Source organism: Carcharodon carcharias, chromosome 14 (assembly GCF_017639515.1).
Source record: "Carcharodon carcharias isolate sCarCar2 chromosome 14, sCarCar2.pri, whole genome shotgun sequence".
NCBI classification, from domain to species: Eukaryota; Metazoa; Chordata; class Chondrichthyes; order Lamniformes; family Lamnidae; genus Carcharodon; species Carcharodon carcharias.
This window is the reverse complement of record NC_054480.1, coordinates 98,811,337-98,833,756: the sequence shown is the minus strand read 5'-3', so window position 1 is coordinate 98,833,756 and position 22,420 is coordinate 98,811,337. Positions and strand designations below refer to the sequence as shown.

General features: G+C 41.5%; 1 protein-coding gene across 3 annotated transcripts; it reads left to right on the top strand.

Annotated features, from left to right (window-relative positions):
• The first annotated feature begins 1,831 nt into the window (after window positions 1-1,831).
• c14h19orf44 (chromosome 14 C19orf44 homolog) lies at window positions 1,832-19,543 on the top strand. Of its 3 annotated transcripts, XM_041204789.1 has the most exons (10): window positions 1,832-1,953; window positions 2,661-3,250; window positions 3,923-4,031; window positions 5,844-6,575; window positions 9,185-9,395; window positions 10,587-10,669; window positions 11,371-11,974; window positions 15,904-15,999; window positions 17,516-17,682; window positions 19,331-19,543. In XM_041204789.1, coding segments are annotated over exons 2-10 (2,094 nt in total). In that variant the 5' UTR covers window positions 1,832-1,953; window positions 2,661-3,248; the 3' UTR covers window positions 19,421-19,543. The 3 variants fall into 3 exon arrangements, with proteins under 3 accessions (XP_041060723.1, XP_041060725.1, XP_041060724.1); XM_041204791.1 differs by lacking the exon at window positions 2,661-3,250 and having other exon boundaries at window positions 1,838-1,878; XM_041204790.1 differs by lacking the exon at window positions 2,661-3,250 and having other exon boundaries at window positions 1,871-1,953.
• Window positions 19,544-22,420: the final 2,877 nt, after the last annotated feature.

Below are 22,420 nucleotides of genomic sequence, written 5' to 3'. Positions count from 1 at the left end.
TAATATCACCAACTTTAACTTTAACACCTATGTGTTCTATTGTACTATTGTTGTTGACATCTTTTGATGATCTGCTTCTATCACTGCTTGTTTGTCGCTACAACCACACCAACCCCCTCCACCTCTCTGTCTCTCTATCTCTCCGCCCCCCCACACACACACCTTAAACCAGCTTATATTTCAGCTCTTTCCTGGACTCGAACTCAAGTTCTGTCGAAGGGTCATGAGGACTCGAAACGTCAACTCTTTTCTTCTCCGCCGATGCTGCCAGACCTGCTGAGTTTTTCCAGGTAATTCTGTTTTTGACCAGCAATTTAGTGTTACCTACTCCAAGGTTACCTTATGATTCAGAAATTTACTCCTAAATCCAAGTCAGTCAAAGTCTTTTTAATCCTTCTAACTACTGCCTTATTATCCTAATGCCTGTATTTTCTAAAGTTACGGAAGCTGCTAACTCTCAAATTACCCATTGCCTTGAAAGTTTGCATTTGTTTTTTGTGGCTGTTCAAATGGAAAATCTTGTCAAGGTTATGCATATCCAAAACTATGTTTTTGAACACTATGATCCATTTGCAATTTGCCTGGAAATTTCTAATGCATTTGACAGAGTTTGGAACTGTCAAACAGATGATCATCATATCTATAATACAGAGGTTATACCCATCAGGAAAGATTGAACACTGGCACTCTTTTCTCTAGAAAGGAGAAGACTTGGGGTGGGGTGGGGCGGGGCAGTGACCATATATTGGTATTTAACATTATGGGAGGGTTTGATAGGGTAGACACAGAGAAGATCTTTCCAAGTGTGGTAGAAGCCAAAATTGAGGCTGTAAATATACGATAATTACTAATAAATCCAACAGGGAATTTTGGAGAAACTTCTTTACCCAGAGAGTAGTTAGAATATAAATTGCTAGCATAAGGAATTGCTATCATAAGTGACAGCTAGATGAACACACGAGGGAGAAAGGAAAATAGACTATGCTGAACAGGTTAGATGAAGAAGGATCAAAAGAGACTGATGTGGAGCATAAACCCTCATGGACCATTTGGGCTGTATGGCCTGTATCTCACTTTACATTCTACTTAAAATGAGACAGATTATGACATTGTCAAGGTTCTTAAGCAATGAGGAAAAAATAGAAAAACGCAAGTTTTTCATCCTGGAAAGCAGGCTTCTGAGAAGTGAAGCAAACAAGATTGTTGAGAGGATGGCAAAATCCAAAACTAGAATAGGATAAAGGCTAGCATCTTGTGACAAACGAAGCCTTGGTTCAGTTTTTATGAAGGAAATAAGCTCGAAGTGGCATTGAAATAAAGGTCTGCTGTTTATAACTGCTATCTTTAATGACTGGGTGTTTCCTTAGGGTTGTTAACTCTGGCTGGACAGACTCCGGGAGATGTCGTTACATGACCCCCTACCTTCACCCGCCCCTCCCCCAGAGTCCTGCCATTGGTCGTCCAACACGTCAATCATCCAGGAGCTCCGCCTTCCCAAGGTTTTACAATCTATCCCAGTTTTAGACTTTGAAAATCTGGTCACTCTAGAAGAATGGGACTCATGAGATGAAATGGCTTTCTTCAACTATAATTATCTTGTGATCATAGTAGTCTACGAGTTCATCAGCCCAAGGATAACATGTCCCTTTTATAACACTAAAGATTGGCGCTCTTTTTTAATAAGGCAATATTTTCTCCAACGGTTATTGTAACCAAAACTATTTAAGGTAATATTTACTGAGTGCTGGAGCCGGATCTTTTTCCCGCCAATGGAACAGGTGGGTTGGCCCGGAATGAAAAGCAGGCAACACCAGGACCCGGACCCGTAACCGGGCAGCACCGGGTAACTAGGCAACTTTGGAGGTGTGGCCCGGAGCGGTAGGTTGGTAACAGTTGCAATCAGACATTATTCGATTCTGCTTTAATAGTTTGGGCCGTTTTGTTAGATTAACAGTAAGTGTGAGGAGTTTATTTCTCATTTGCTTGAAACACAGACATACCGCGGGTCAGTGTTTGTGGAGAGGGCAGGAAGGTGAAAGGTTCCCCACCCAATATAAACCCATTCTGCTGAACATTTCCACCTACAGCCTCTCTACATAGACTAGCTGATAATCTGTGTGCTCCCAGCATTTTCAGTTTGCAGATTTTTTAAAGGCATAGACTTGCATTTATATGGTGCCTTTCATGACCACCGGATGCCCTAAAGTATTTTACAGTCAATGAAGTATTTTGAAGTCTAGTCACTGTTGTAATGCAGGAAAGGTGGCAGCTAATTTGCACACAACAAGATCCCACAGACAGCAACGTGATGACCAGATAATCAGTTTTTGTGATGTTGATTGAGAGACAAATATTGGCCAGGACACCAGCATAACTCTCCTGCTTTTCTTTGAAACCATGCCGTGGGACCTTTTACGTCCACCTGAGAGGACGGACGTGGCCTCAGTTTAACATCTCATCCAAAAGATAATACCTCTGAGAGTCCAGCACTCCCTCAGGACTGCATTGGAGTGTTAACCTAGATTTTTATGCACCCACACTCTCCTGACTCAGGTGAGAGTGCTATCCACTGAGTCACAGCTGACACTGTTATTAGTAATTCTGTATGTTTGTTGGTCTCAACTTTTTTTGATTATAAGTGTCACTCAATTGCATTTCAGCATGGAGAACGTGACCCCACAACCAATGGATTCGGTCAAAGCTCTGCAGTCCTGCCATATCCAACGATGATGGGGAGCCTTGGACATCAGTTTAAAAGACCAGGCTGAAACATTTGCAACCATGTTCAGCTTGATCCCAGCTCCTCCTGAGGTCCCCTACATCACAGAATTCAGTCTTCAGCCAATTTGATTCACTCCGTGTGATATCAAGAAACATCTGAAGGCTTTGGATACTGCAAAAGCTGTGGACCCTCGCAATATTCCAGCTTGTGCTCTAGAACTTCTTGTGCCCCCTAACAAAGCTGTTCCAGTACAGCTACGACACTGGCATCTACCTGGCAATGTGGAAAATTGTCCAGGCATGTCCTGTCCACAAAAACAGGACAAACTGGCCAATTACCACCCATCGGTCTACTCTCTATAATTAACAAGATGATAGGAAGTGTCATGGACAGCATTATCAAAGAACACTTACTCAGTGATAACCTGCTCACCAGTAGTCAGGTTGGGTTCTGATGGGGCCAATCTTCTCTCAACATCGTTGTAGCTTTGGCCCAAACATGGACAAAGAGCTGAATTCCAGAAGTGATGTGAGTGATTTTCCCCTGACATCAAGCAGCATTTGACTGAGTGTGGCATCAAGGAGCCATAGCAAAACTGAAATCAATGGGAATTTGTGGGTAAACTCTACTCGTTGGAGTGGTAGCAAGAACAAAGGGAAAGGTTGTAGTTGTTGGGGGCCAATCATCTCATCCCCAGGACTTCACTGCAGGAGTTCCTCAGGGGCCCAACCATCTTCAACTGCTTCATCAATGTCCTTTCCCTCCATCATAAGGTATAGGGATGTTGGTGACATTGTACATTGTTCAGTACCATTTACAACTCCACAGAAGCAGTCCTAGCCCGCATGTAGCAAGACCTTGTCAACAACCTGTAGAGGTTATGATACAGTGATCAATGCTGTTGTCCTGGTTAAGACCGTGCCCTCCTCACTGCTCCAGCTTAGCCCAGGCAAGTTGTATTTACTCAGGAAACCTTGAGGAACTCTTCTTTGCATTTTCAGTTAAATTCTGATGTATGGAAATAAAACCACTAATTGCTAGCTAGCAAGCATCCCTTAGAACTGGGGGTGCAGAGGGTCTGTTTTGAAAGTGGGATTGCAAGAGGGGACTGAGAATCTGTTTTGTGCAAATGGTTATTGATTTATCACTGAAAGGATGCTGCTCTGTGACTCTCCTTTCCTGACCTTTTGTTTTTGTAAGGATGTTCAGGAAAGGTGGATTGCGGAATTCTGCCCTGGCGAGAGCCCAGGCCCAGCTCTCTGGACAGAGAATATTTGGAAGCTTTGAGGACTCTGGAGATGAACTGCAGGTAATGAAAAATTGTCTGAAAAAAATGTATCCTTTTGACATGCTTAGTACCGACTTCCTTTTTTCTTACCAGGCTCCTGGGTTGCTGACTTTTTGGTTTTGTTACTTTCACCCATCTATTACTCTATATCTATTCTCAACCCCTACAGTTATTCACAAAGTTTGTCTCGTGTTATGACCTCACTAGAGACCAACAACTTTTGAAGTCAAACTCAAACTTCACTTAACAGCTGAAAGAATGACATTTCAAGATTTCAGGTTTTAAAACTGTAACAAATAACTAAAAAACACGATTGGCTGAACACTATTTTTTGTAAGCTACTTACTTTAAACTACAGAAAAGAGATTCCCTAGTTAACTTTTAGCATGAACAAAAATCTCCTGCTGCGGTTAAACGTTACACTGTCCCTTAAGTGGACACCTCATTCTCAAGGAATAATCTTCAGCTTCCAATGGCTTGCTCCCTTTCTATTTTCCCAGCCAGTTCTAATTCTAGAACTGACTCTCACTGTGAGGGCTACACTGAAGATTCTTTCCCTCTAACTCCTGCTAGCTGAGTCTTCCAATCTCCTCTAAATCCTCACAAACTCGGTCTCTTCTGAGCGCAAGCATGCACCTGTGTTCTGCTTGGTGAACAATAGTCATTATTTTCTCTGCCTCAGGTGCAGGACTGGCTGCTTTTGACTTCTGATGTCTTCCTCTCAGATGGCTGCAGACCACCCCAAACAAACCTGCTGGCTGTCTGTGATATAGTCACTGATTTGTAAGGAAGCCTGTAACCTTATCTCAAAAATGGCTTCCTCTGTCTTCTTTCCTATGGCAACGTGAAATACATTAGCATTGTATTTAGGTAGAATTGCTAATTAGCTACCTTTGACCCTAACTCCCTTTTATTTTTAGAAGTAAATGGACCACATACAGCTCAGCTACTTACAACCCAATACCAACAACACCTTTCTGGGACTTTGGGAAATTCTTGGTCTACTCATGGTAGACTGCTGCCATTGTCTCTAAGCATAAACATCTTGTACTTTCTTCTCAGTAAAACAATCCAAGCCTTCCATTGATCCCTAACAATCAAACCACCCAGACTTACAATCAGGCAGACTGCAGGACAGATCACATGACCCCTTCATTTAATGTAAATTTAAAGCTACACTCCCAAAATTTAATAATCTTATAAACCTCTCAATTGTAATACCCTTATGTCTTCTCTTTGATTTTTTTTCTCATTACATCCATTATTGTCTCAAACTTATATTACTTCCGCCATTTAACTATCTCCTGTCCTCCACATAAGCACGCTTTGTATGTCATTCTATTTATTTTTCTGTCCGTGTTTCCGTTACCTTTCTTCTCCTGTCTTTGTAGGGCTCCAACAGCTGCTTCAGCTGAGATCAATTAAGTTTGCATGCCACAGTACTCCACCATGCCTTGCATTTTCTAACTAAGCTACCAACAAAGCTGAAGTACATGCACTTTTCTTTCTCAATTAAAATATATAGAACCCCTAGTGTTACCTTTATTTCCTGGTAGGGAGGGATCAGGTATCCTAAGAAAGTTCTGTCAGTCAAGCTATTGATCTCTGCTGGAATGCACGTAATAGTCCCCTCCGCAACTATTTTCCCTCCTCTTCCCCCTTACGGTGAAGCTCCTGATTTAATCTCAAAGCCTCTTCCTTTGGTTCAACTCAGGTTGGAAATTACAGGTATCAACTGTGTGTTCCATTGCTGAATCTCCTTGAGTTTACACACTTTCCCTTTGAGGTAACAATAGCAACCTTTTTTCTAAATTATCACTCTTGTATTTGCAGGAATATATGAACACTCTGTACAAGAAAAGCAATTCCCTGAAGATTAATCCATTTAACTTGCATGAAATCAGTGACCAAAGTGACATTTCATTAGAGGATATAGTGGATAGAGAATGGAAAGGGAATCGATATTCAAAAACTGCAGCTACTGTAAAGCCAGCAGAAGGCATCAGGGAGCTGCCATTGACTGGCAATCGGTTCTTGAAGAAGCCAAACAAATTGGCAGTGTCACAAAGTCCCACAGTGAGCAAGAGCATGTTGAAGAAAGCTAATGAGGAAGACACAAGAAGACCAGATGCTGCCTCGGCGTGGGTCAGATCTTCCAGTGCTGTGCTTGCCAGACTAACGCAAATAGAAAACAAAATCGTGAGCAGAAGACTGAGTGCACACACAATCGATTCTGATGAGGATTCACATATTTCTGATGAGAAGCAACTTTCTCCCAAGTCAAGCAGTGAGTTAAGTGGAAAAGGGAGCAGATTCCTGAAGAGAATGTCAGATACTGCTACAAAGCAGGAGCACAATGTCAGGACTCTGAAGAAAGAAATGGGATCTTCAAAGAGAGACCAGCATAATGCATATCCTCGAACTCCAGCCAGAGTGGCCACAATTGACAGTGATGAAGAGGAAATGAGGAAAATACTAGGAGGCTCCTTAGAACTCGCTGATGAAAGTGAACTTATAAAAAGATCACTTGTAACTCCACAACACAGTTTCAAGCTGCGAAAACAGGTAGCGTACCTACACAATACTACTTCAATGGCTTTCATTTATGTTACATCTTTAGCAGAGTAAAATATTCTAAGGTGCTTTAAAGGGGCATCATCAGACAATGTTTCACACCAAATCACATAAGGGGATGGTAAGACAAGTGACCTAAAGCTTAATCAAAGAAGAACGTCTTAAAAGAGGAGGGAAAAGCAGAGAGATCAAGGGAAGGAATTCCAGAGATTTGGGGCCTTCATAGCTGAAGGCATGGTGAGGTGAAGGAACAGCGGGTGTACAAAAGGTCAGAATTAGACGAACACAATTTTGAAGGTTGTAGGGCTGGAGGAGGTTAGAAAGATGGGGAGGAGGACAGGCATTGGCCAATTTGAATGCAAGGATGAGAAGTTTAAATTCAAGGCATTGTTTAAGCTGGGGACATGTTTAGGTGAGGGAGCACAGAAGTGATCGGTTAACAGGATCTGATGCGTATTATCAGAAGACTAGTACGTAGAGTTTTAGATGCTGAATTTTATGGAGGCTGGAAGATGGGAATGTGGTGAAAAGCAATTTGAAGAGAAAATGTATGAACATTTTTCCTTATTTCAAATAATTTTATTTTCATTAGTTGGGCAAGAATTCAGATCCGTTTCTTGAGTTTTTGAATACAAAATAAATGCTGCTTTGCAGATGACACAGGTTTTATAAACACATACTTGAGCAGGCTTACTGGAGGGTTTGCCCAGGGAGGTTCCTTGTCAGAGATAGTAATCACACAAGGGGAAGGGGGAATGAAGAGTTACCATGGGAAGCTCAGCAGTTCCTTGTAAGATTTTGTTGATATGCAAGGCCAGATTTTCAATGTGCGGGTCCTTTAAATTTTATTGCGTGTTGTGCACACATGGCTTTTAACCAGGAGCAAGACATGCATGCTATTTTCCAGGCTGCTGTGCAGCCATGCACACACACAGTTTAGCAGTACCATTGGTGCTCATATTTTGTACTTGTGAGAACTGAGGGGTACAATAGGGTCCATTAAGACATTGGATAGGGACCCCCTGGGGCTGCAGAACATAGAGTGTATGCAGATTGGGTCTGGAGGAAGGTAGCCCATATTTCTTCTTTCCCTCGCTCCAGGTTCTAATGTTGCACTACATGCCATCCTTGGTAGATATTCCTACAGATTCTTTGGTCATATGTATTTTGTGAAATTCCACATTGCACCAGAGTAGCAAAATACCATGATTATAGGTCATATAGCTGGATTCAGATTTTGGTTATGCTGTTCTCATGTCATGCCTTGAAGCCATTTGTGGCAAGCTGTTGGAACATAGTGACTATATCATAAAATAGGCAGGTCATCATTAATGCTTCCTCCAAACTTTTCACTTTATAATACAAATTGGATCCTTCCCAGCACAAATAATTAACAATGCTGTAGTTGGACATGATCAATTACCTATAGAACAGTACAATTTTAAAGCACACTCAGTCTGTTTTGTTTGATGCAGCTCTTTGACAGAGCAATCTGATTTGAATCCCACGGCCCTACACTCTCCATATATTCTTGTATCTTCCCTTGTTTCAAATGTTTATCCAATTTTCCCTTAAACATTGTGGTGGATTCCATCTCAACCACTCACTGGCTACCCTCCCATATCTCTGTGTCATGGAATTTCTCAACTGCCTGTCTCACTCTCTATTTCAGATAGATGACACTCATCATTTACTCCCCAACTAGATAGTCTTTCCAATTACCTGATCAAAACCTTGCATAATGTAAAAATCTACTCTTAGTCTTCTCCTCACCACTGACATTGTTATGATTAATCCGCATGCAACGCTTTCCATGGCTTTAGAATCCTTTCCACAATAGTGATCTAGTTAATATTTTGTACAAACTTATCATAACTTCTTTACCCTTGTATTGTATATCCCTGTTTATAAAACTCAAAGCACTCGATCTTTTTTATAACTTTGATCTGTCTGTACATGCCCTTTCAGGAAATTATGTTTTTGAACCTTGGTTATCTCTGTTCACCCACATGGTTCAGCATTTTTTGAGTTATGCACCAGTTCACACTTACCCATATTAAATTACACCTGCCACCTGCCTACCCATTCCACTAATCTATCCGTCTGCCTGAAACCTTTCACAGGCTTCCTCACTGTTTGCGAAGCTTGTTACTATCATTTTGTCAGCAAATTTTAAGATCGTACTCACCATGCCCAACTCCAAATCATCTAGATGTGCCTAGAATAAAAAGTGTCAGCTGTGTCCTTGGAATTGGTTTGCATGAGAATTCTCTTGTTCAGTAGCTGCATCGCAAGTAGACACTCACAGCTGGAGAAATCTCTTCAACCTTGAGGGAACTGTTACTTACCTCCTTTCTTGGGTAATATGTAAAAGATGACTTCCTATTTATTGGGTATTGAGAGCCATTGTAACTGGGAAGGTGAAAACATCACTGATAATTGGAGGATCAGGCTTCAATAAGAAACTGAGACCTATCCCATTCTGTGTAATCCTTGGTCTAGGTATAACTCTTGTTTGTGTGAATTTAGAAATATTTGGCCATACTTCCTGACATACTTTAACTCATGATATTCATTGACTTGCATTTTCTTTATTTTAGTCTACCTTGAGAAACCATCCGAGGGGCCAATTGAGAATGCCCTCCCCACCTAGTGTGGGTTCCCCTCTGAGCCAGTCTCCAAGAATGAAGTTTGTGAAACAACTCCCGTCTTCCCCATCTGAACGAAGTGAGATTAAGTCTTTGGATGAGCTCTTTGCTGAACCCTCTGTTGCTGAGGATGTGAAAAGTCTTGACAATGAGTCCTCCAATGGTGAGTATCTCTTTATGCCTAATGTTAGGCATCTTGTTTGATTTCAATTGGTAATGAGCATAAAGTTTGAGCATGTTCAAGGACCCTAAGAAAGCAAATCTTCTCTTTGTCCAGAAACGTACCCTGTTGTTTCTTGAACCCTTTCTTTGCTGGTAACTTAGTTTCCTGGAGTCCCAAAGTGCCAGATTTAAGTTGATTATCACTCTTGGATATGGGGCAAGTAGGCATTGTCTCTCTTGGTAACAATACTTTCTTTAAAGAAAATAAATCAAACCAGTTTTTGATAAGCTTGTCTCTTCTGTATAAAATGAGGGAAAAATTTTCCTAAATTTAGTTTTTTCTTAATAGACAGTGAACATTGACAAGCTACTTGATATGTGGGTGCATCACAGTTGAATCTAGTCCTGTCCTTTGCCATCTACACACTTGTATTTCCCAGCAGGAGTCACCAGATAACAAACAGGAGTGGGAACTCTATCAGAACCCCAAGTATGTTCAAAGCAGAGGTCGATAGATTTCTAGATATCAGTGACATCAAGGGATATGGAGATAGCGCAGGAAGATGGTATTGAGGTAGAGGATCAGCCATGATCTGGTTAAATGGTGCAGCAGGCTCAAGGGGCCGAATGGCCTACTCCTGCTCCTATGTTCCTAACTCTATCCTTTCTCTTTTTGTAGTCGGAGGTTACCAATATTCTTGTCATATTCGAACTGCTATTCTGAGATCAACAAACCTAGTAGCATTCTCTATGATTAATCTGGGAGCTCTTGGTTTCTATGATTTAATACAACACTGCATGGTGCATTTACCTACTAAGCTGGCAGAAAAGCTCTTAGTATGTTTTATACTTTTCTTCTGGGCCATGTCTGACAGATAGTTTGACATTTTATGTAGAACTCCAATAGATAATATATCACACATAGGAAGTTCTGCTTAGCTGTGGCCAGAGAACACACATTTGTTTAGAACTGTGAAGGGACAATGAACTGTGGACAGCACAGCTCCCCATTCTAATGGGATTAGTTCTGCACGAAATGTGTGCTCTCGTGCTGCAGTCAAACGGTGCGCAATTAAATTGAGGATAGTATTTCAGCTGCTGTTAAGTAAGGCAGTGATCTTTATAACCAGATTGTACTGTTATAATTGAAATACTATGTCACATTCTAACATGTATTCCATGTCTAATTCAGACTTCCGGCTAAATATCTTGACTCTGGAAGATTTGGTTCCATCTGTAGAACAGAAAACTACAAAAGAAGCACCAACTCTGAAGGTAACCTGTTTGTCCAGGTTTAGGTGGTTCAGTTTAAGTATTCCATCCTGTTTGCCAGCTATCTGGTGTAGTGCCAGCTCCTTAATAAATTGTTACAGAATTTTAAATTTTGGAGCAATATGCAATTTCCCATTCTTGAATGGACAGGCTGCCAATTAAAGGTACTTTTGGAGCTGGCCCATAATGTATTTCAATGAAGCTGACCTCTGCAACCTTGGCACTAAGCTCGAGAGAAATACCTGGTGAGCATTTGAAAATCTTAACCAGCCAGACGTTGATGTAACTGCTCTGCACGATATTCAGGGGACTGAGTATTTTATTTATGTGACAAGCTGCTAATACACAACAATTGTTCTGTGCTCCTGATGTGAATCAGGAGTAGAAGGTCTGGCTGATTTTTAACTTCTCCAAGCCCCCTCCTCCCTAGCCTAGGGTCACTGAGGCCAGTTTTGATGTTCCCTGACTGAGATCAGCTGACAACACAGATTGATAACCAAAGCCAAGAACTTCCTGGTCTGCATGGCTCACTGGACACTGCACTTACCCACCAAGTTTTTAGGATGTTATAGTATATGTTATTAAGCTAAGCAAGGGATTGGTAAGGTAAAGTAATGCATCTTTTTATATCGCTAGTTATTTACCTATGATTTGGTGTTGTGCAATGTTTTTCAATGATTCAGTCTGTTGTTTTTTTTTTAAAGAATGAAGAGAGTCGACCCCCTGATAATCAGAATACGCAATCTGCTCTTCACACCTCAGAGCTACGTATGGCAAATGAGCTAGTCAGTCCACATACTCAACCTTCCACACCTTCAAGAGAAAAATATGAGAGTGACTTGGAAAGTGATATCATGGTGGAAAATGCTGTAACTGGAAGTGAAATCACTGAACATTTGACTGGCGATTCTAATGTGTCAAAGAAGGAAAAGAACTTTCCAGAGAAGCTGCACAAGCGATTAAAAGCAGATGGTGAGAGCACTCTGTGTTCTGAATACTCGGAGGACTTTGAAAATTCTGACTCTGAAGTATCATTGGCAAAAATGGACCAGAGTGAATCATGTGCTGACCAGAGTGAATCAAGTGCTGACCGGTTATCTAAGGAGGAGCTAAAGACAGATTACTCTGACTACAGCACTTTCCATTCAACATCCTCAACTCCGACTTCAGACCAGTCAAATTTGGCAGCAAGCTCTGAATCATCCTGTTCATTGAGAAGGAAACGAGAATCAGGGCTGACTAAAGTGATTGTAAAAGATACAGCAATACAGACGCAGCCATCTGGATTCACCTACACCTGGCCCAGAGGTTAATTTGTGAATTCTAATATTTATTTGCAAATTTGTTCACCTACTCCAATCATTTCACCCTCTCCTCCCAGTTTCTCTCAGTGAAGAAATTGGGCAGGGCAGGGATTCTGTTGAAGGTGGATCTACCCTGGGGCATAATCTGCCTCCGTCCCATCCGGGTTGGCACTCCATACCAACTGTAATACTTGATTATGAAACAGGTGGTTTACCAATATGCTGTTGGGCTGCCTAAAAATGTTCTCCTCCCTGTGGTCTGATGACTAGTTGTTTGCAACTCCTGACAGCCTTGGGTATAGAAACATCCCCTGGAGTAGTGCAGAGTATTGTATTATCTCAAATATCCCTAACCAAACTCACAAATGACATCCGTCGTGGTGCATTATCCCTTTTCAATCTGTCTGCTGCCTTTGACAGCCTTCCATACCATCATCCTCCAATGCCACTCCTCTGTTATCTGCTCAGTGTGACTGCCCACATTTCATTCCACTCTTATCTAGCCACTACACCTCTTGCAATGGTTTCCCCTTGGCTTCCCCCTGTTATTCATCTATGTGCTGCTTGTTGGCAATGTTATCTGCAGAATAATTCTGTAGCTGATGAATACACAGCTCTACCTTTCCAATATTTCTCTCTCCCCTGAACTGCTTGTGTTATCAGACTGCTAGTCCGACATACAGCCTTGGATGAGCTGCAATTTCCTCCAGCTAAATATTGGGAAGATCTAAGTGAATGCTTCCTGCCCCTGCTAAATAATCCATACCCTCGTCACTGAATCTATCCCCTCCCTGCCCACATTGTCTCAGGTTGAACCAGACTGATCACAATTTTGGCATATTATTGGTGACAATGGGATAAGCTTTCAGCCTGTGTCCTCTCATTCACAAAGACTCTGACTGCCATCTCTGTAGTATCGCCTGTCTGTTTCTTAGCCTCAGCCCATCTACTGTTGGAACATCATCCGTGTCTTTGTCACTTCCAGTCTGTACTATATTCTGATGCTCTTCTAGAAACAAAGGACTAGGCTATCAGCCCCTTGGGTTTGCCATTAATGAGATCATGGCTGATCTGCTACCTACCTCCTTCCTTTGCGCCATACCCCTTAATACCTTTGGTTAACAAAAATCTATCAATTGCAGGTTTAAAATCAACAATTGATCTAGCTTCATTCGGTGTTTGCAGAAGAGAGTTCCAAACATCTACCAGCATTTGTGTGTAGGAGTGTTTGCAAATTACGGTCCTGAAAGGTCCCCAACTAGCAGAAGTACTTTCTCTCTATTTACTCTATTTGTTCCCTTTAACATCTTGAAAACTTTAATCAAATCACCCGTGACCTTCTAAATTCCAGGGAATACAATTTGAGCTGGTGAAATCTCTCTTCATAATTTAACCTGGGAGTCTAGGCGTCATTCTGGTAAATCTACACTGTGCTCCCTCCAAGGCCAGTGTAGCCTTCCTAAGGTGCTCATGCATCCAAAAATGCTCTCAGTGCTCCAGTTGTGGCCTAACCAGGCCTTTGTGTAGTTGAAGTAAGACTTCTATCCTGTTGTATTCCAGCCCTCAAGATATAAGGCCACCATTCCATTCGTCTTTTCGATTTATTTTCTGTACCCCATGCTGTCCTCCCCCCAAGTCTCTTTGGAGCTCCACTGTTTCTAGCCTTTCACCATTTAGAAAGTAACTCATTCTATCAGTTTTAGGTCCAAACTGGATGACCTCACATTTACTAAATTGAAATACATTTCCCACAGTTTTGTCCATTCATTGAATCTATCAATATCTCTTTGTAATTTTATGCTTCCATCCACTTTGCTTACAATGCCGCCAATCTTTGTGTCATCAAGAATTTTGGATATGTGGCTTTTATTTCCATCATCTAAGTAATTAATACAGTGCACAGTTGAGGCCCCAACACAGATTTTTGCAGGACCCAACTAGTGCCATCCTGTCAATTAGAGTTTCTGACCATTAGCCTTACTCTGTCTCCTGCTGTTCAGCCAATTTGCTAACGAGATCAATGATTTGCTGCCTTCTAGTCAACTTCCTTTTCTACATCTCCCAAAAACTTCAGCTCATTTAAAACCCTGCTGCCCATATCTGATCAGAAACTTCATTGGACCAGCCACATAAGTAATGTGGCTACAAGTGTAGATAGAGGCTGGATGTTCTACAGAGAGTGAATCGTCGCTGGCTTCAAAATTCTGAAACTCTCTACCTAACAGCACTGTGGGGAGCATCTTCATAAAGATTGCATTGGTTTAAGAATGTAGCTGAGCACTATCTTCTCATGGGTAATTAGGGATGCGCAATAAATGTGCTTTGTCAGTAACACCCACCTCCCGTGAATGAATTTTTAAAAAAATCCTATTCCAGAACAAGTGCTGCTCACCCATCTCAATGCTGACCTACATTGGCTCCATCCCCAACACTTTCAATTAAAAATTCTCATCCCATTTAGATGACTATGACCTCACTCTCTTGATCTCTGTAACTCTTTTCAGTCTTACCGTTTTCTCCGCAAACTCTCCATTTCTCTGACTCCAGCATTCTGCACATCCACCCCCCACGACTGTGCCCCACCATTGGTGGCCGTGTCTTCAGCTGCCTTAGAGATCCCTTTGTCATTTGTTTCCCCTAAGTATATTTACAGAAACCTTTCACGTTCTTTGTTATATTCACTAGTCCAAATACCATTGCCTATTTTGGTTGCAATTAATTTCTTCACCTCTTTCAACTGTTTCCTCACCAAGCTCTACCTTTAATCATGCCAACACCATATTCCCCTAATTATTTTCATGATGGTCATGGTTGGTTGGTTTCTGGTCTGCTCTATAGCATGTTTTACCTGATGAAACGTGTTTGTTCTGAATTCTCTAATTATGTCTGTGGATACACTCTATTTACCCCCTGGGCTGAATTTTACAGGGGGGTGTGGGGGTGACCCTGAACCCCAGCCCCTGAACTCTTGCCCCCCCCACCCCCTCCCCGGCATAAATGTCAGGGGAGAACCCACCCCCACTTTGCCAGCTCACTCTGTAGGTGTTAACTGGCTCAAGGTGGACCTTCAAATGGGTGGCAGCTCTCTGCTCCCAGCAGCACCCTCAGGAGTGGTGGCTGCTGTTGGGACTGCAGCAATTCCAGAGGGAACTGAGCTGCGAAGCTGCGATGGACCCCGGAACAAAGGTGAGCCCGGGTTCTCACCAGGTCCAGGCTGACAGGCCAGGGTTGGGGAAGTCAGGGGGGGAAGGGGAAATACATGGTGGTGGGAAGAGCTTTTGGGGCTTCCAATGAGCGCTGAGGACTGTAAAGGAATCATTACAACCCCCACCCCCCCCACCCCAACCTCCCCAGAACGGCCACCAAATCACCTAATGAAACCTGACAAGGTTTGGACAATTGGCATCAGTCTTCCGCTGCTGTGGTTAAAATCGCAATGCAGGTGGAGGGCCTTCTAAGTGCCCATTAATTGGTCCAGGGGCATGCTGGCCTCCAACACCTGGTGATGTGGGGGCAGGCAGATAGGCACCAGGAATGGTACCCATGGTATGGCACCAAATTTCACAGCCACCCCTGTAAAGTGATTGGTAAATTTGAAACAATTTTTTTTTAAATGAATTCTTTACCAATAGAATGATAACCTGCAATTACTAAAGTAAAATAATGGAGTCAATATTACAGGATATTAAAATGCTGTTGACTCTGTCAGAAAGCCAGAATGATGAGTTTGATGTAGCCCTTTCTCATCCTTGGCTTTTTGTTGGTAAGTGTTTGATTCACCCCTTTATTGTTGCATTTAAGCAGCTCATTGGAAAGTAAATTCCCTTCTGCATGGAACAGCCCAATGACAGTATATAGCCTATGTGTTGAGTGCAGCTGTTGGCTAGGTTATCCAGCGTGTCACAAAATAAACATTCCCTACTCTTTCCACAGAAGGAGGTGTGACAGTCCTCGGAGCATCTCTTGGAGCTGCATATATAGATCCCACCCCCATTGCCAGTCACGTTATCAGTCCTGAAGCAATGGAAGGTAAACATTCAGCATTTTATTTATCAAGGTGATGCTAAGTGAAGTCTCTAGCAGATCCATATTGGAATGGAAATACGATGCTGAGGGATGCTGAAACGATTGCATAATATACACCAAGTTCTGGACTTAACTTGGGGACATTGAGCTTAAACTGAAGGAAAACAGCAATCTCTGTACTGGAATCCCATATGGAGGACTGGGGATGTAATAAATTGTTATGTAAGAGCTCAGTTTGAACTTTCGAATAAATCACCATAAGGTTTCCTATAGGACTAAAGGACAAGGACCTGATTAACTTTGAAGTCAAGTAGAATTAATGTTGTATAAAACATTGTGATTTAAAGCAAATATACTGGATTTGGGAGAGGGATTAAGATTAAGTGCAGACCAGACTAATGGGATAAAATACTATTCTGGGTCAAAGTCCAGAGACTTGACTGTCTGTTTATGACCTTTAGGTCTTATTCTAGTATTGAAGACCAACTTATAGAAGTGCTGGGCTTTAATCTGTATTTACTCCCTTTTGAAATTAGGGATATTATACTCATTTTAAAGCTCTTGGGCAATTTGCCTAGATTTTTCAACAGTAAGGCTGTCAAAGAAAAGAAATTGCATTTATACAGTGCCTGTCTCAGAATGTCTCAAAGTGCTTTACATACAATGAATTACTTTAAAGTGCTGTCACTGGTTGTTATGTAGGTGAATTCAGTAACAGTTCCACAAACCACAGAGATGAATGACTTACTGTTTTTAGTGATATTAGTTGACTCTACAAAAGCTGCTGTTCTCTTCAAAACTAGATCAAAGATTTCAATTAAATGTGACTCTACACGGTCAACGGGGAGGGGGTGCCTAGTTTGGACTTTTGGTTCTGACTGTTTGGATAATTCGTACTTGAGTAGCTATTAAATCAAATGACTGAACTTCTCTAATACATCTTAAATACTTCAGAAATGGCATAATCAGCAATCCTGTCAAGCTGTTAAGATCAGTAGTGTGGTAAATAAAATATGAAGGGGAGAGACTTAGTTGCTAAAGTTGAAATATGAATCATTCTGTGGTTCTGCTCTTGGCTCACCAGGAGCACAATTAGTGATCACTGTGACTAATTACTGGTACTTTGATTTTAGTCAATGAATCACACTGTAAATGGGGCGCCCGATCCTCCGATCTGCACTCCTGCACTCGAGTGAGACTTAGCACTAGGAACAGAGTTTCATAATTTCAGCCTGTTTTATTAAACAACACAATGAAATTTCTGCATTGATCAAACCCAGAGCACTCCTGACTTCAGCCGGCCACTGGATATAGGGGTGGGGCAGGGAAGAGGAACATTGGATGTTTCAGTCCTGTCATCTTGTATCTTAAATAAACACATAATTGTATGGAAAAATACAATAAAATTAACTATGCAGTAAATGAAACATGTCTTTCCTGAGGTGAGTGTCATAATTGTCAATCTTCCTTCTGCTGTACAGTGTGCTACTCATTTCTTCCTCTACTTGTCAATCCACAGCACTGACAGCTTACAATCCTGCCAGCTTTGCTCTGAATGACATGCTGAAACAGCAGCTCACTCTGATTCGCCAGTTTGTGCAAGTGAGCCGGCATCTCTATTTATCTGTTGTGGCCTCAATAGAACAGGACAACTACCATTACACAACCTTGGAAGAAACTAAAGAGGTAACTAAACATCAATCACTTTGTGTGCAATAGGACCTTACAGTCTGAACTGCCCTGCCCTGCAACCCACTTCTCCCCAAAACCAACTCCAGTCAGCGTTATTTGGCTGCCTGCATCCTTTGAAGGGGAAGGCAGGGCACACATATTGTGCAGTTATTTCAAGTTGATAAACCCAGATTGTGCAGTGGTGAAGAGAGGCAGAATTGTCGGTAGTTGTCATCATTGCTGCACTGAAACCGACAGCAACTTTGGAGTCTGCTTATGCACAGAATAAAGTGGAAATCATAAGATGCTGTCCGTAATTCTACATTTCTCCAGACCTATTGCAATCAATGGGAAATCAATTGAATCGATGAGAACTTTCATTCATATACTGTTAATCTTGTAAAAAGCCTTGAAAAAGTTGCACCTTGTTGAATGAGGTGTCATTGAGTTTTTAATGGTGTTCTAACTTCATATCTACTGCTAAACACCCTCGCTGCCCCTGAAAAGCTGTGTTAATTGTATATTTGTGGAACATCAAATTATTCCATTCTGAATAATTTTTTAAAAAGTTTGTTTACTTTTTTAGCTTCTTAATCCAGTCATAATAATTTATTTCATATCTGAAAATTTAAATTAAAAATGGAGGATATTTTTAACTTGATGATTTACTGTATGTAAAAATTTCAATGTGATTGGCTGCTATCCTGCTTGTTAAATCACTGTTGCCCCATGCCAAGGCATTTCCTTGACTTGATGCCAGATTTAAACCGGAGAGGAGAAAACAATACTACAGAGATGCTACATTTTTGTGGGCAATTTTCTTTCAGGTTGGACGGGGGCTCACGCTTCACTGCTGACCGCAGAATCCAGGACATTTATAAAGCACTTTCAACATAGAAAAGCTACCCAAAGCGCTTTAGAATGGTAATCAAAATGTAGACACTGAGAGCCAAAAGGAGGTGATATTATGGAGGAGAGTTCAAAAAGGTGGGTGTCAAATAAGGGAGAAGGGGGTGGGAGGAGGTGTAAACAAGATATTCCGAATTGTGGCATCAAGGCAGCTGATTCTGGTTTGCAAGGCATCCCTCATGAGAAGGCTGACATGCAGAGATTGGCAGGAAGACTGAAGGAAGACTTGAATTTATATTGCACCTTTTATGACCTCAGGACACCCCAAAGCATTTTACAGCCAATGAAGTACTTCTGGGGTGTAGTTAGTCACTGTTGTAGTGTAGGAAATATGAAAGCCAATTTGGGCACAGCAAGGCTCACAAACAATTAATGAGATAATGACTAGGGATCAATATTGATCAGGATACCAGGAAGAATTTCCCTGATATTCTTCGAAATAGCGGCAAGGGATCGTTCACATCAACCGGAGAAGGCAAACAAGCGCTTCTGTTAAATGTCTGATCTGAAAGATAGCACCTGCGCCAGTGCTTCATTTAGTACTGCAATGGAGTGCGAGCTGACATTTTATGCTTAAGTCTCTGGCGAGGTACTTGAACCCACAACCTTCTGACTCAGAGGTGAGAATGCTACCAACTTAAAGTATAGCATGTAGATGAGCTCTTGTTTTTGTTTATTTACACTTGATAAGGTAGAGAGTTACCAATTGTCGCATTTGTGCCCACTTAACCTGTTGTACTCATTTTTTGTCCAGTTTATCAGAAGTCGTAGGCCACCTCCAATCAGCTTGGATCAGGCCCTGGAAGAGGTGCACCAGGAACTGAAGGAATATCACTGCATATGACTACCAGCAAGGCAGGGAAGTAAACCTTGCAATGTTAATGATGGAGAGAAGAGCAGCTTCTGCTGTGACTCGTGCTCTTGTCAATGTTACCAGTAAAGCATTTAACATTATCCTGCTCACTTGCTAACACAGCTTTTCAAACTGTTCCTGTGCATTTCCAAGTGGTTTGATTCTGCAGTTGGCACACCACATGCATTGGCACTCATTACAAGAAAGCAGATATGGATGAAAAATATTATATTGTACAAATAGACTGATTATCCCTTGCCAATCACAGTATTCATTGGAATCTGAATTTCCAGTATTTTTGCATCAACAATGTCAGCGTTTTTTTATTTATTCATTTATGGGGTGTGGGCATCACTGGCTAGGTCAGCATTTATTGCCCATCCCTAACTGCCCTTGTTCAGAGGGCATTTAAGCGTCAACCACATTGCTGTGGGTCTGGAGTCACATGTAGGCTAGACCAGGTAAGGACAGCAGATTTCCTTCCCTAAAGGATATTAGTGAACCAGATGGTTTTTACAACAATCGGCAATGGTTTTATGGTCATCATTGGACTTTTTAATTACAGATTTTTTAAATGAATTCAAATTTTACCATCTCCATGGTGGGATTCGAACCCAGGTTCCCAGAGCATTACCCTGGGTCTCTGGAATACTAGTCCAGTGACAATACAACAATGCCATCACTGCCCCTTCTCTCTAACAGAGCTTCCCTCTGAAAATGTTTCATATTGTAACACAATAGTTGGTGAGTTAGAACAATTCATATTTATATTGGATATCTTGAAATGCTTCACAGCCAATTAATTCCTTTTAAACTATAGTTACCTTTGTGAATGTGGTAGCCAATTTGTGCAAAAGGCTCTGCACTCAGCAAGTTACATAATTAACCAGTTTATCTTTTTTGGTGATGCTGGTTGACAGATGACCTTTGCCTGGAATACCCAGCTCTTCAATTAGTGCTTAGGGCTCATATACATCCTACCCCAACAGGCAAATGGGTCCTCGGTTTGCAATCTTGTCTAAAAGTTTTACCTCTGATAGTACAGTGTTCCTTCAGTATTACATTTGTGTTAGTGGGGTAATGTGCTCATGTACTTGGAGTGAGGCTTCAAACCACAGTCTTCTGTCTTGGGTGAGAGTACTACTTATTGAGCCAAGCTTGTACATTCCACATTCAATTCCTATTTGTCAATTAAGCTCTCTAGTCTGTGTAGTTAACAACAACATCACTGGAGCTCTACAAAGCTAAGTATTTCTGAACAAAATTTACTGGTTTGAAATTCTTCTCCAGACCAGGCCAATGGCTGTATTCTATGTTTCACCTTGGGTAAAGGTAAACACTAAAAAGTGTTGGGTCCTAGGACTTGTTACAATCCCCATAGACTGATAACTTTTTAAAAAGAAATTCAAACTACCAGTTAATGGCTGAACAGATAACACAAGATTTCATGTTTTAAGATGTCTACTATAACAAACAGACTAAAAGCGCTATTGACTAAACATTATCTTTGTAGGCAGCTTAAACTTTACTACAGCACAGTACTTCTAATGCAACCGAGAAGATACACTTCACAGGTAAACTTTACACTGTCCTTTAAGTTTATATTCAATTTTCCTGGAAGCAGTCCAAAATGATTCTTAGCTCCCCAGAATTTAACTTCTGTTTTCCTTTCCTTTTCTTTTCTCAGCCTGGTAACTTCTAACCTCAGAACTGTTTTGTACAATGAGAGTATTACTGGAGATCCTCCCTCTAGCGCAATCTAGGCAAATCTTGCAGCTTTGTTTTAACTTTTCATGAACTTGATTTTTTAAATCCGAGCACGAGCTTCCACCCGCATTCCAGTGCAGTGAAGTTTAGAGAATTTTGGCCCTCTAGCTGCTCTCTCACTCTGTCTCTGATCCTGGCAGACTAATTGTGCCTGGGTTTTCAGCTATATCTTAGAAACCCTCCCCCTCTCAAAGCCCATTTCCATGGCGATGTGAATCACATGGGCCTTAAAGCCAGGTAAGAATACTGATTAACTATCCTTGAGAACCAACTCTCTTTCATCATGGAACTAAATGGACAGTTTAAGCACAACTGTTTACAATCCAACATTCTCAACACTTTTCTGGGACTGCTGCCATTGTTTCCATGTGCAAGGTGTTTACAACCCCTTCCCAATAAAACAATGTGGGCCCCCTTTCAAACCAACCAGGCTTGGTGTTCAACAGACTTCAGAACAGGCCATATGACCCCCTTTTTACCTCAGATTAAAGACACAGTCCCAAAACATACAATTGTAAGGTTTATAAAATTGTTAACAGGATTTTCAATATAGATTCAACAGAATCTATGTTTGCGCTTGGATATTGCTGGGCCTGTGAAAATCGCCCAAGGCCACAAGTTATTCAAACACAAAATACTGCAGATGCTAGAAATTTGAAATAAAAATAGAAAATGCTGGAAATACTCAGCAGATCTAGCAGCATCTGTGGAGAGGGAAACAGAGTTAACATTGCAGGTTGATGACCTTTCACCAGAACTGGGAAATATTAGAGATGTAACAGTTTAAAGTAATTACAGAGGCAGGGAGAGGGGGAGAAAAAGAACAAGCGAAGGTCTGTGATGGGTTGGAAGGCAGGAGAGATTAAGACAGAAGTAATCATCATGCAAGGCCAAAGGCAGGTGGTAATGGAACAAGTAAGCAAAAGATGTGTCTTAAGAAGGTATAAATGGGGAAAATGCAGAATCAATACCAACAGCTACAATCCAGAAACAAACACAGACAAAATAATGGAAGCAATGTTTTGATTTAAAGTTTTCGTTTTCTTTTGGAAGGTTATCAAGCGGAGACATTGGGCTGAATTTTATGGTAGGCTTAACGACCCTGACGTCAGTGCGAAAAGCAGGTCCCAAACCTAGCTCAGCAATTTTACCGCAGGTGACCTCCTAACCAGCTGCCTGAGGACCTGCCATCCAACGAAGGACAGTGGTGCATGGTCCTGGTAT

Coding starts and splice junctions, on each gene's coding strand:
- c14h19orf44 (XM_041204789.1), top strand. Junction 11,975..15,903: donor CACCTACACCTGGCCCAGAG/GTTAATTTGTGA, acceptor CTCTTTCCACAG/AAGGAGGTGTGACAGTCCTC. Junction 17,683..19,330: donor CCTTGGAAGAAACTAAAGAG/GTAACTAAACAT, acceptor TTTTTTGTCCAG/TTTATCAGAAGTCGTAGGCC.